The 12,557-nt window shown below is 36.2% G+C and overlaps 2 protein-coding genes across 2 annotated transcripts in view; both read left to right on the top strand.

Annotated features, from left to right (window-relative positions):
* Nucleotides 1-7,512, top strand: part of LOC127661477 (protein NLRC5-like) — a 31,302-nt gene extending 23,790 nt beyond the window's left edge. Inside the window, 19 exon segments of the mRNA XM_052152217.1 lie at nucleotides 377-460; nucleotides 607-690; nucleotides 839-925; nucleotides 1,162-1,224; nucleotides 1,351-1,401; nucleotides 1,579-1,635; nucleotides 1,724-1,807; nucleotides 1,963-2,046; nucleotides 2,154-2,228; nucleotides 2,443-2,529; nucleotides 2,671-2,754; nucleotides 3,232-3,315; nucleotides 3,583-3,666; nucleotides 3,765-3,848; nucleotides 3,952-4,035; nucleotides 4,179-4,256; nucleotides 6,282-6,365; nucleotides 6,455-6,538; nucleotides 6,671-7,512. Coding sequence (XP_052008177.1) covers nucleotides 377-460; nucleotides 607-690; nucleotides 839-925; nucleotides 1,162-1,224; nucleotides 1,351-1,401; nucleotides 1,579-1,635; nucleotides 1,724-1,807; nucleotides 1,963-2,046; nucleotides 2,154-2,228; nucleotides 2,443-2,529; nucleotides 2,671-2,754; nucleotides 3,232-3,315; nucleotides 3,583-3,666; nucleotides 3,765-3,848; nucleotides 3,952-4,035; nucleotides 4,179-4,256; nucleotides 6,282-6,365; nucleotides 6,455-6,538; nucleotides 6,671-6,743 — 1,495 coding nt within the window. The 3' untranslated portion in view covers nucleotides 6,744-7,512.
* Nucleotides 7,513-8,707: 1,195 nt separating this feature from the next.
* The window catches only part of LOC127661400 (copine-2-like), a 39,640-nt gene continuing 35,790 nt past the window's right edge, over nucleotides 8,708-12,557 (top strand). The window contains exon 1 of the mRNA XM_052152069.1: nucleotides 8,708-8,798. The gene's annotated coding sequence lies outside the window, so the exon portion shown is untranslated. The remainder of the gene's footprint in view (nucleotides 8,799-12,557) is intronic.

Here is a 12,557-nt window from a genome sequence, read left to right as displayed (position 1 = left end):
TTGTGATAAATCAATTAACTTTTTTTAAATGGCATTTCGGATGAAACTAGAGACTACTCTTTTGAGTAAAAAGGTTTTAATATAAAAATGTAATTAGGTTTCTTACCAGATGTATTTTTGTTGGCGATCCTCCCAAAGACAAACTCCGCTGAGATCGGCACCATGTTGTTTTGTCACCTGACTTGGTGTGTCAAAAGTTGAACACTTTACTGACAGCACAGAGTTTTCTGAACTGAGATCAGTCAGTTTAAATAAATTAAGTAAATTATGCATAGCCTATAGTGAAGCCAAAACTTAATGTCCACGTATGTGGACAAGTGGTCTCAGGAGTTAATGATGAAAAATACCAGATGCTGATTGTCCCTTTCTTCTTTAGACTGTCATCTATTTCGCTGCACAATCAAGACCTGTTTTCTTTACTGAACAGTCTGGCCAAACTATCCTCAATTCAAACTGTAAAGTAAGAATTACTTTTGTTATTAATCAAGACCTCACAGATCAGTTATGTGTCCATTTCAACAGTATTCATTTTCTTACTCGCATACATAACTAATTGCTATTGCTTTTGCACCCAATCACACAATGTTTATTTTATTTTCATGTCAGATTAAGAAATAATGGTCTGAGTTCTGAACAGATTAGGTATTTTGTGAAGCAGCTCAGTAGCTATCACCAATACAGAGACATCTGGTAAGTAAAGTGCAGAACATTTGTGTATATAAACAAAATAAATAGTACAAAAGTAATCCTGGTGTTCATTTGTGCTATTGCATATGATTTTTACATGTATAGCTAATACAGTGTGAAGATAATGATGTCTTTGAAATGTTTTCATTAGGATTGAAGAGCTGTGGATGACAGGAGATGCTGTTGTCAGTCTTGTTGGTAACTGCCTAAAACTGGAGTCACACATCAGAGAAATGAGGTATGGTGATATGATAACTATTATAACTTGCCCTGTAAGACAACATATCATCACTGGCTGTTATATTCAATGGCACAACAAGCATTAAATATTTACTCAGTAGAGATTTACATGTATCCATTTAGTCTGCTATCCTAATTTAAGTTATTATGTGAACTGTTAGGAGCAAAATGTTGCTTTTGAAACGGTTATTTTCTCAAAGAGATTAAAATAACATAATTTAAACTCATTTGCAGGGTCAACCATTCATCCATAAATATCATTATGGAGGCCAATTCCAGTTCCAGCTTTAATTCTATGTAGGTTTTATTACTCTGTATAATTTAATGTATGGTGTGGAGTGCTATTAACATTTCGTAAGTGAAACAATTTCAGTATGGATTATAATATGACATGCACAAAGCTAATTTTCATCTTTCTGACAGATCTCATTCTGAAATCAGAGAGCTCTCACTATGTACTCTGCGATCCATCAGGTGTGGTTTTTTGTTTGTAGGGTTGTTTGTATGTTTGAAAAAGTACTAATTCAATTTTATTTTTCAAGTTAAATTACTGTAGTAATAATGAGTAATGTTCATACATTCTCGTGTGATATTCTTTATACAGTATTTGACACAATACCACTTTTGTCATGATACTTAGCTTTGGTGACATCATCTCACTCCACTTACACTTCCTATCCAAAAATGTCATGCCTTACAGGATTTGAAGTAAGTCACTGAACGATTGTGCTGATATTTTGGTATCAGTTTGTGTTTTGAGTTTCTTGAATTAGCTAATCTTTGTTTTTGTGTCCAGGTTTTCTCAGCTCAAAATGGACAGAAAAGGTGCAGAGTTTTTTTCTCTAGTCTTTCCAGCTTTATTGAATCTTAGGAACCTCATGTAAGTGTCCTATAATTAACACATTAAACATTCAAAGTCATTTTGAAATGCATGTACAGTTTATGCAACATGTTTTGGTATTGCTATAAAAAATACTGTAGATATACATGATTTTTACAACTGAAATATATCTCTCCACAAATAAATCTTTACAGTCTTGATTTGAAAGGAGCAACTGAAGATGATTTGATAATACTAATGGAAGCATTACCAAACAATCAAACATTTGAGAGTCTGAGGTGTGTTTCTTTCTTGTTTACTTAGGTACATTTAAATTGTATTGAGCTAAATTTAAGAAACCCCTCTTTTTTCCACTATATATTTCAACTTGGTCCTGGTCTTTTAGTTTGTCTCAGCTCGTTTTAGGTGACCGCGGAACCACAGTACTTGGCGGGGTCCTTAAAAAAGTACCAAATCTGAGGTCACTCAAGTACATAACATTCTAAATGTTGCCAAAATCTTTTACAAAAATGAAAGTTGTGCCTGTAATTAGCACATACTGTCATTATTACGATTTCTCAAAGATCTACCAATAAGTATTAATATCACATTAAAAGAGTGCTGTTGTACTTCATCCTCTGTTATTACAATATGGTGTATAAATGATGATGACTGGCTGTTATCTTTTTGTCCAGTCTCTCTCAGTGCTCTGGTTGGACAGCGGGTCAAGGGAGGGAATTGGTCATAGATCTGGTGCAGTGCTTCTCTCTTGAAGAGATCCGGTAACACCTTGCCATCTTATGATGTAGTGTTTACTTTTCCAATGCTCCTTTTTATAATTTTATAATTTAAGAAGTGTTGTTAGTTTGAAATGCATTGAGAAGTCATTATCAGGTTCTCAATACCATGTTCTCAATTCGTAGGCTGGACTCTGTGGTATTGGATGAAGAGGGCATAAACATCTTGGCCCAAGGCTTCTGCAGGATGGGCTCACTTAGGAGGCTCAGGTAAATTAATCTTACTCATTGAAATTTTTACTTTAGATTTAGCATATATTGAATAATCAGGCAAAATCTGAAGGCCCGTCTTTTCAAGTGTAAATTGTCTCATCATTTCTCACCCTCATGCCATCCCAGAGGCTTATGACTTTCTTTCTTCTGCTGAACACAAAGATTTTTAGAAGAATATCTCAACTCTGTATGATCATACAATGCACGTGAATGGTGACCAGAACTCCAAAAGCAAAAAAATTAGATAAAGTCAGCATAAAAGTAATCCATAAAACTCCTATGGTTTAATCCATGTTAAGGCTGATTTTGTTGGTTGCTCTCCTCAGCTTGAACAACATTAGAATGGAGACATGCACTGGCATACTCTGCCTACTGACATCCTTTCAGGCTTTTAGACAGATGGAAGAGATTGAGTAAGTGTTACAGTCCCTGCACGCCATTTGGTAATATGTCAGTTAATTTGTCTATCTGCAGGTTGGATGGCACGCGAATGGGAGATAGTGGAGCACATGAGCTTTTGAAGTACATTCCCTCATGGACTGAACTAAGAAAAATAAGGTGTGTGAGCATGAAGCTTAGTGGTACAAGAAGACAGCCTATAATGCTTGTGATATAGCACCCTCTAGTGGAAACAATTAGAGAAAGCGTTGAAAAATGATCTAAGATTTATCAATATTGTGTGTCATGCTCTTGACTTGTGTTATTATTACAATAGATTAATCTAAATCTTTTTCCATGAAAATCGTTGCATTGTTATTCCGTTTCATTTTTCTATTGATGAGCATAAGTGACTTCAGATTTTAACTTGTAATTTCCATTTTTTAGTCTGTCAGACAACAGTGTGAGTGACCAGGCTAGAGAGAAGCTAGTGGAGGCACTATTCCACTGCAGAGCTCTTCAACGATTACAGTAAATATATTTAATCAAGCCTTACAACTGTACACATGTGATACAGTATTAAGTGTGAAATTAGTAGTATAGCGTTCATCATGATTCTTTTTACACAGGCTTTCCAAAAACCAGCTTGGTGAATACTGTGCTACTAAACTATCTCAAGTCCTTCCGTTACTGTCTCAGCTCTCAGAACTGGAGTAAGTCTTCATGTTGTGATCTAGATGGGCTTCAGGAGGCATCAGAGACATTAAATAGTGCTGCTAAATACTGTTGTTTACTTTCTTTTTTTTTCATTTCTAGTTTGTCAGAGAATCAGTTTGGTCCAAAAGGATGTTTAATTCTTTGTGAAGGTCTGGTCAACAAGAAAGCACTGAAAAGACTGCAGTAAGAGATTGAACACATTATTGAACCACACTCAAGTACAACAAGATATTACTTTTGTATATCAATATAAAGTTGTACTATATTATAACCGTGATTTGGTTATTACATACTGCTCTTAACCTGTGTAACTACTTGTCACTCAGCTTGACTTCGATTGGGAGTTCAGATCTGGCCGGTGTGGCCTCAACCCTCATATGCTGTCCATCCATAGAGGATGTCAGGTGGGTTCAGACATTCCAAACAATTCATCATTATATTTTTCTTTTTTTTTCTCCCCATTTCTCCCCAATTTGGAATGCCCAATTCCCAATGCACTTAAGTCCTCATGGTGGCATAGTGGCTCACCTCAATCCGGGTGGCGGAGGATGAATCTCAGTTGCCAACGTGTCTGAGACCATCAATCCACGCATCTCATCATGTGGCTTGTTGAGCGCGTTACCTCGGAGACATAGCATGTGTGGAGGCCCACGCTGTTCTCTGCGGCATCCACGCACAACACCCCATGTGCCACACAGAGAGCGTGAACCACATTATAGCGACCACAAGGAGGTTACCCCATGTGACACGACCCTCCCTAGCAACTGGGCCAATTTGGTTGCTTAGGAGACCTGGCTGGAGTCACTCAGCACGCATTGGATTCAAACTCACGACTCCAGGGGTGGTAGTCAGCATCTTTACTTGCTGAGCTACCCAAGCCCACAATTCATCATAATCTTGATGAATTCACGTGATCTTGTGGTTTGACCAATGGCCTCATAAATGCACTTAAAATAAGAATTAAACAAAAAAATTCCAATCCCATAATAAAGGGATAGTTCACCCAAAAATGAAAATTCTCTCATCATTTTCTCAATCTACTGCCATCCCAGATGTGTATTTTGTTTCATCTGCTGAACACAAGCAAAGACTTATAGAAGAATATTTCAGCTCTGTAGGTCCATACAATGCAAGTGAACGGTGGTCAGACATTTGCTTTGATCTCTGGCATGCACGTGCAACAAGCCGGCCTCCCTCGATATTGTGGCGCACAGACCTCAAAACTGATGTGACCCATTTCAGTTCTAGTGAGACTTTTCTAGTTTAAAGCGTTTCGGAGGAAGTCGAGACAAACCTCTCAAACAGTAGGCAGCCCTGACATGCCAAACTGCACTGAGGAGGAAAAGAGCAACACTGTGCTCTATTTCTTTTATCATTACACATCACCACCTTTACAAAATTGTATGAGTAAATGAGTTATATTTTGACAACATGTTATAATTTCATATGAATTAATCTATAGTTAGAATCTATTAGAAACCATATTTATATCAACAGTAGCAGTTGTATTTAAAGTTTCAAATGTTTCATCTAGTATTTTGTTTTATATATATATACTATAATTTATTATTATTACTATTATTTAGGACTAACTACATTGACCTAACCATGTTAGCCTAATGAGGAGCCTTTCCTCCTGTGTAATATTTATGTTCTATTTGAACAAATTGGATAATAATTGGCTCATATAAAAAAACATTCTCTTAAATTGTTAAAAGTGGGGAGAGGAATCTTCCTGTGCGACCCAGGATACATTAAATACAGGTTACGTTTTTACTATGGTGGGTCGCCACTTGATTTCCAATGTAAAATCTGGGTCCTGAAGCAAACCAAACCAGTTCATAACCAGTTTAGAACATCTGCTCTAAAGAGATATGATAGTTGTGGGTGAGAAGAAGATAAATATTTAAGTACTTTTTTTTTTAACTATAAATCTCAGCTAAACAGGAGCCACGTGTGATTTTCAGACGTGAAAGTGAAAGTGGAGATTTATAGTAAAAAAGACTTATGCTGCCTTTATGTGATTTTTGGTTCTTCAAATTTCTGGCCACCATTCACTTTCATTGTATGGACCTACAGAGCTGAGATATTCTTCTAAAAATATGTGTTTGTGCTAAGCAGAAGAAAGGAATTAAAACACATCCGGGATGTCATGAGAGTGATTAAATGATGAGAGAATTTTGAACTACCCTTAAATTGCTTTGTTCTGTGGAGCAAAAAAAAAGAGAATTTCATTGTATCTTCTTTCCATACAATGAAAGTGAATGGTGACTGAGGCTGACATTCTGCATAACATCTCCTTTTGTGTTACACTAAAGAAAGCAATACATTAAGATTCGGGACAGCATGAGGGTGAGTAAATGTTGACAGAATTTTAAATTTGAGGGTGAGCTATTTATTTAAGTTTATAAAATTCTTGTCTTTCTTAGCTTGTCATGGAATGAATGTGGTGACGAACTGGCACAGAAACTGGCTGAGATTTTGCCCCTGTGTACAAAGTTGAAAAGACTTGAGTAAGTACTCAAATGCTTGCAGTCAAGGTTTAGCAATATGTTTTGGCAATTTGCAGTATGCTGATTTTCTTAAAACTAATGCTTTGCAGCCTGGAGGCCAATAAAATAACCACAAAAGGAGCAATAGAGTTTGCCAAATGCCTCCCATCATGCCCTTCCATTGAAGTAATAAGGTAATTATTATTAGCATGCACATAATGTTGACCTGATGATTGTTGATAGTTTTTATGATCAATGAGAATCATCTAGTTTAATTGGTTGATGAACACATATGAAGCTGAGTTTTTTGCACTTAATCTACACAGGCTCTGGAGGAGCTTAATTGCCAAAGATGATGAAAATCTGAAAGATCATAGACTGAACTTCTCATCAATTTAATCTCTTATGTTTTCTGGTTTAATTATTTTTTTCTTTCCTTTTTGGTATATTGTACATAATAACAGTAAACTGCTACATTTAATTGGAGAACACATTACCTCATTAGAGCAACTCACCACACCAAACACAGTTTATCCAGCTGCCCAGGGACTGGAATATGCCCATCTAATGGTAACAATGTTGGAAATTGGCTCAGTTAAGTTATTAGAAATAACTTTATTTCCTACCCTTTACTAGAGATATACATTTTTGTGTTTTGTCAGTGCAAAAATAGATAAAACTATGTTTATATGTAGCACTGTGAAGCAAGCAGTTCTCTTGTAAAGTTAAGAACAGTCATGCTGAGAAGCTCAGAGCCAAGCACTCCATTGTGGGCATTCCTGCACTGATCCTCCCTGGACACCACCATGTTGTGTTCTCCTTTAAATTACATATTTATGTCTGTACTTCACTTTGATCTCTTCAGCTTTCAGGCCTTTTTATTAGAAATATGTTGTACTATTTAGAAACTGTGCAGTAAAATTGCATATTGTTTTGAGCCAAAGTGTCATCGTCTCCTGCACTGATCAGTTTTCACTCGTTTCATTTAGTCATCTTTTTTCTAAAATTCAATTGAATTATAAATAAAGGTGAACTTGTAAAATATTTTGTCCAGTAGAGAAATAATTTTTTTAATAGTAAAATTATAAATACAAAAAGAGGAACAAGTTCAGTAAATACCAGCAATTATTAAAGCAGTTATATTTAGTTGAGGTGTACCCTTGTTTGAATGAGATACAGTGGTTATCAGAGGTTACAATTTAAAAAAAAATGTAAAGTGACCATTTCAATTTCTTACTTGTATTAAATATGTGTAATATATTGTTATTAGTATTACTGTTAATTTATGACCATATATGTTTCTTACAGTAAAAAAAGGAATTGCTATTGCCCCTGGACTATAATCTATAAGGGGTCTTTTTTTTTTATTTATTTTTTTTTTTTTTTTGGTTAGTGAGTGTACCATAACATTATTTTGTACGTGTTCTGCATTATTACCACTAGATGTCGCAGAAACGCAATAACAGCTAAGTGAATCTGTTGAGCCTTTTTGTACTGTTCTCTTGAACGTCCAGAGAATAATGTTCATCTGCAAAAATCACACATGGCAGTCACTATAATAAGGCTACTGTCACTACATGTGATGTACAGGGAATGTGTCTACAACATAAACATAAGACTAGTTTTAAATAGGTGAAAAATAGTTTTAAATAGGTGAAATCGATGATGACGATGATCAGTGCAAGTCGCCAACACACCAGTTCCAAAGAGTCAAGTCAAATATCCTCCAAACTGTGTTCATCTCGTCCCCTGACTCCTTCAGTGCTCTCTGGCATTGCCTTTTATTGACGTTTAAAACAAAAGCGATATGTTTAAATGGGTGGAAAGAAAGAAATAGACCTCCATTTGATTTATTTTCTATAAAATCTCTTTATATCCCCTCAGAAGCCCCTCAATGCGCACGTTTCCAAATACGTCAATGTAATGTATATAATAAAACCAAGGCCAGTGCGTGTTATTCTTTTTCTCTTGTTTTTTAAGCTCTTTCCGAGAGTGGCAGTGCGCTTTAAAAGAGACTAGCCCATGGTAATGACAGACTCGCAGATGTAGACACGAGCGGAGTTGTCAGAGCTGTGAGAACTACACAACTGTTGGGTTCATTGAGCGCGCGACTCAACACGATTCAACCGAAGCGACGCGCTTTTTCGGTTTTACCTTTTCACATAACAGAGATTGGCGTCGTTTTTTTTTTTTTTTTAACTGGATAATAAAATTAACCCAGTATCGTTTTGAAACGCAGCGTTGGTGCGACCAATAAGACATAGAAGAGAAGACGCTCAAGAAAAGTAGGCTACGTATTCCGAGAAAGCTTCGACAGGTGAGTTATATTGAGTTATATTGTGACTTCATGAAGTAATCTTTCGCATTCATTAGCAAGCCGGGTTTGCGACATTCTACCTTCTGAAAGGAAGCCACAGAAGCATAAAGAGTTCCAGTATCGACCTGCACGAATAAGTAGGTAAATAAAAATACATTGTCAATTCAAAACAGTTATCCATTAACAAACGCGTCATATCCATCAAAACTATGAATATTTTAAAGATGCCAATTTCTAATGCCAATTGAATTCTCAAAAATATAACAGCTCTTTGTATCTTTTGAAAGTTTTTTTTTAAGTAGCCTAAAAAATGTAATTACATATATATATATATATATAACTCGTTATTTTGTTGGCGTATTACTTACTTTTAACCATTTACCTTTTTGTTTTGTTTTTTGGTTCTCGGTGCTGCAAAGCTCAAGATCTGATTATATATTAAGCATGATGTTGCGCTGTTTTAATCCTTTTCTGAATATGTGGTTTGACAGCTGATCGAGTCGTAAGGGAGCGTGATGCCTAAACTGTAGTGACTTGAAGTGAAGTGTTTAGTCTTGGGACATTAGACGGCATTTCATCAATTTCCAATAATTTCTTTGACTTTTGTATTGTAAATTGTAGATTAACTTATTAACTACACATCATGAACATTTAGTCCTTTGCTTATTGTTCAAGAAAATGTCCATGGTCTTCATGTTGTAGTGATAATACACTCCTTTCTGCACTTTTACATCCCAGCTGATCCAAAGGCCTTTGAGTTGTACAATTTGCTTCAAAGAAAGCAAATTTACAATCACTAGTCATAAGGGAATATTTATGGGCTACTGCATACTTTCAGATCAAAGAGCACTTTAGATCTTGCTCTATACTTCTAGTTTGTACTCTTTTAACCATTTTTTACCATGTAGGTAGTGTTCTCCTTCATTCTGGTAAACTGGAAAATCGGACACCCAAGGTATTGTAATTATGACAGGTTAATGTAATGATCTTGTAATTGTTCTTCTTTTGGTAAAGTCCCTTAAGTGCAAAGTGTCCGGATGTATGATTTAGATGTGACATGATTGTAGAGTTCACTGAAAAACAACAACAACAACAAAAAAAACAAAAAAATAATAATGATTTGTTGGCTCAACAACCATAACCTAAGACAATAATTAGCTTATACTCAGAAACGTACATATTTATAAGATTGTTAGCTTTACTTAATTTTCATTATTATGTACAACACAAAATATGAATTATATGGTGAACTTAGAGTTATACATAAAGTAAAAGAATAATTGTGTTCCTTTAAAATGCTTGAAAACCCATAAAATTAAGATTTAAGTACTACTAACTCAAATGATCAAGAGCAGAGGTTGTGGGGAATACCCATAAGCCCTTGTGCTTAAATAATTTAAGCACATATGTTTGGTCAAAATGGACTTATTGGGGCATTTAATTAGTTGATTAAGATCTTTTTATTTGTTTTGTGTAAAGTCACCATCAGGGTCAATAGTGTTCCCTTTGGTGAAGTTGGATCCTCTTCAATCCATGTAATTTTTCCTTGCACTTGTGAATGTACATAGCTGAAGTGCAGCTTTATCTGCTTTTCTTCTGGGAATCGATTGTTAAATAACTGACCTCAGCCATTACTTTCTTTTGAGCCAGATAAATTAATTAGAAAGAATAATATTAAAGTCAATTAAAAACAAAATTCTATTCTTTTTTAAATCTTATTTGTGTGACACACATTTTTAAGTAAAAAGTTGAATGAACTGATACATTTGTGTATATCTAACACAGGTTTTCAAGTTATGCTGACATACAATGAATGTAAGTGTAATTTACTTAAACAGTGTGATGCAAAAATGCTACTAAATCCAACAGCTATTTTTTTTCCGTGTTGGCACACAATTACAGTCAGGTTTTAGTCAGATTAAATCACTATTAAACGTTACAGGAGACTCAATTTGCACAAAAACTTGACGTCTATGGCTCGCATGTCTTTTACCTTTAAATTAATCATCTTAGTGCAATACACATCAAGTTAATCTCTTAATTACCAAAGAACATTTTGACTCATTCCTCAGTTTGTAAAAAAACTAACAAAAATGAATAGCATTTACAGTAATGCACTTACAATAAAAAGTCAATTGGGCAAGGCATTCTGGAGGTGTTAAAAGCATAAATGTGAACTTTGTGTTTTTGTTAAAGCACTTTTATTAAATCTTCCATACAAAATTGTGTGTTATTTGAGTTATAAAGTTGTCTAAATCGTCCTTTTAACAGTGGAACTACTGCTCTAGGCAAATTAACAATGGTTATGCGTTTACTACACTTATCTATGTTTTGAACTTTTAAGTATGTGTTCTTTACAGTTGAGCAGTTGTTTAACTTTTCTGCTTCTTACTTAATTGTATTTCTTTGATTGCCCATGAAGGCAATTTCTCCTATAAAATCAATTAGTCTGTATGCATTATCTTTAAGAGACATTTCTTAGAGATACATTAAGCTATGTGATTTTCTTTGCAAAGTATCGGTCGTTATTAAGGAGTCTGGTTTCTTTATTGGCTCAGCAATTAAATATGCCTGCAAATTTCACACATCACTTTTTTACGGTTTTACAATAAGCAATGCAATCATTTAAATGGATAAAACAGACATAACGACATACTCCACACATGAATATACACTTGTTTTGCAAGTGTTTTGCAAGTCTTCTGTCTAGTAGTACTGCGCTTTGTAGATAAGTAATGAAGTTCAGAGTTGATGATCACGTAGATTAAGTCATGTTTATGGTGTCATCTCAGAATGCATTGCCATTTTGACCTCAAATGCGCAGACCCATGTCAGGAAAAGACACTAAATTATTTTATGGAAATTGTTCAGATAGAACAGCAGGGTTGGACAAAAGGCTACTAATTATTGCAGTCTCTGACGTTGACCTGTCTCTATCCAGTTGTCCTTTTTTGTGCAAGGTTTCCTATGCGAGTTTGAGTATTCAGGCAGTTCACACTGTTGTGACTGAATATCCCGTTTTCCATGGCATCACAGTCATGTGGAACGTGGGCATGGTTGAGCATTTGTCTGGAGAGAGAGGAAGCAGAAAGGGTTTTCATCTGAGATGAATTGCTGGTTGTGAAGCGGGACATGGTCATGTGTCTGTATCTGGGGATCACCTGGTGATTAATGATATGTAACACATGTGTCTCGTTGCAGTGATGACGGAGATGGGCTTGAAAAGGCCACCGAGAATGCCAGTGAGGGAGAGAGAGTCAGCAACAGAGAAACACGAAGCTGTGAAACTGAAGTGTATATTTATCGTGAACCTAAAGCATATGTTTGTTGTGAAGCTAAAGTGTATACGTCATTTGTGAGGCTGAAAAGCCAAAACTCTGATTGTGAAGCTAAAAGCCAGAACACTGAATGTGAAGCTGAAAACATTTAATAAAATCTGACTTGCCTGGACTGTCACCCCACTTCCCACTTCCTTACTGTTGAATCCTTTAAACTGGCACTGAAACCCGGGATAAGGAAGAAATCTGGTCGCATGGTCACCTCACCACTGGACGGATTCATCCGTGCCCTGGCTAGCATCCAGGACACCCATCATCAAGCCCTTATTGCCTAGGAGCGGCGCTACCAGGTGCTTTTCTAAGCCCAGGCCATAGATCGGCAGGTCTTCCGGAGCTGGCCGGCTCCAGGCTGATCCTCCGTCATGATCCCAGAGGCAGCGAAGCAGCCGCACATCCTACTCTCCAAGATGGGCCCCCAGGACGAGACGTTCATGGGCATTTTCGAGCAGTCAGCCACCACCTCCGAATGGCCGTGAGCTCAGTGGTCCCATGGTGCAGGGATGCCTGGACTACATGAAGCTGAAGACCGCTGTCCTGCAATGGTTTGGCCGTACCCCA

This window comes from Xyrauchen texanus, chromosome 21 (genome assembly GCF_025860055.1).
Source record: "Xyrauchen texanus isolate HMW12.3.18 chromosome 21, RBS_HiC_50CHRs, whole genome shotgun sequence".
Classification (NCBI taxonomy): Eukaryota; Metazoa; Chordata; class Actinopteri; order Cypriniformes; family Catostomidae; genus Xyrauchen; species Xyrauchen texanus.
Note: the sequence above shows the minus strand (reverse complement) of the source record. Positions and strands in the feature narration are given on the sequence as shown.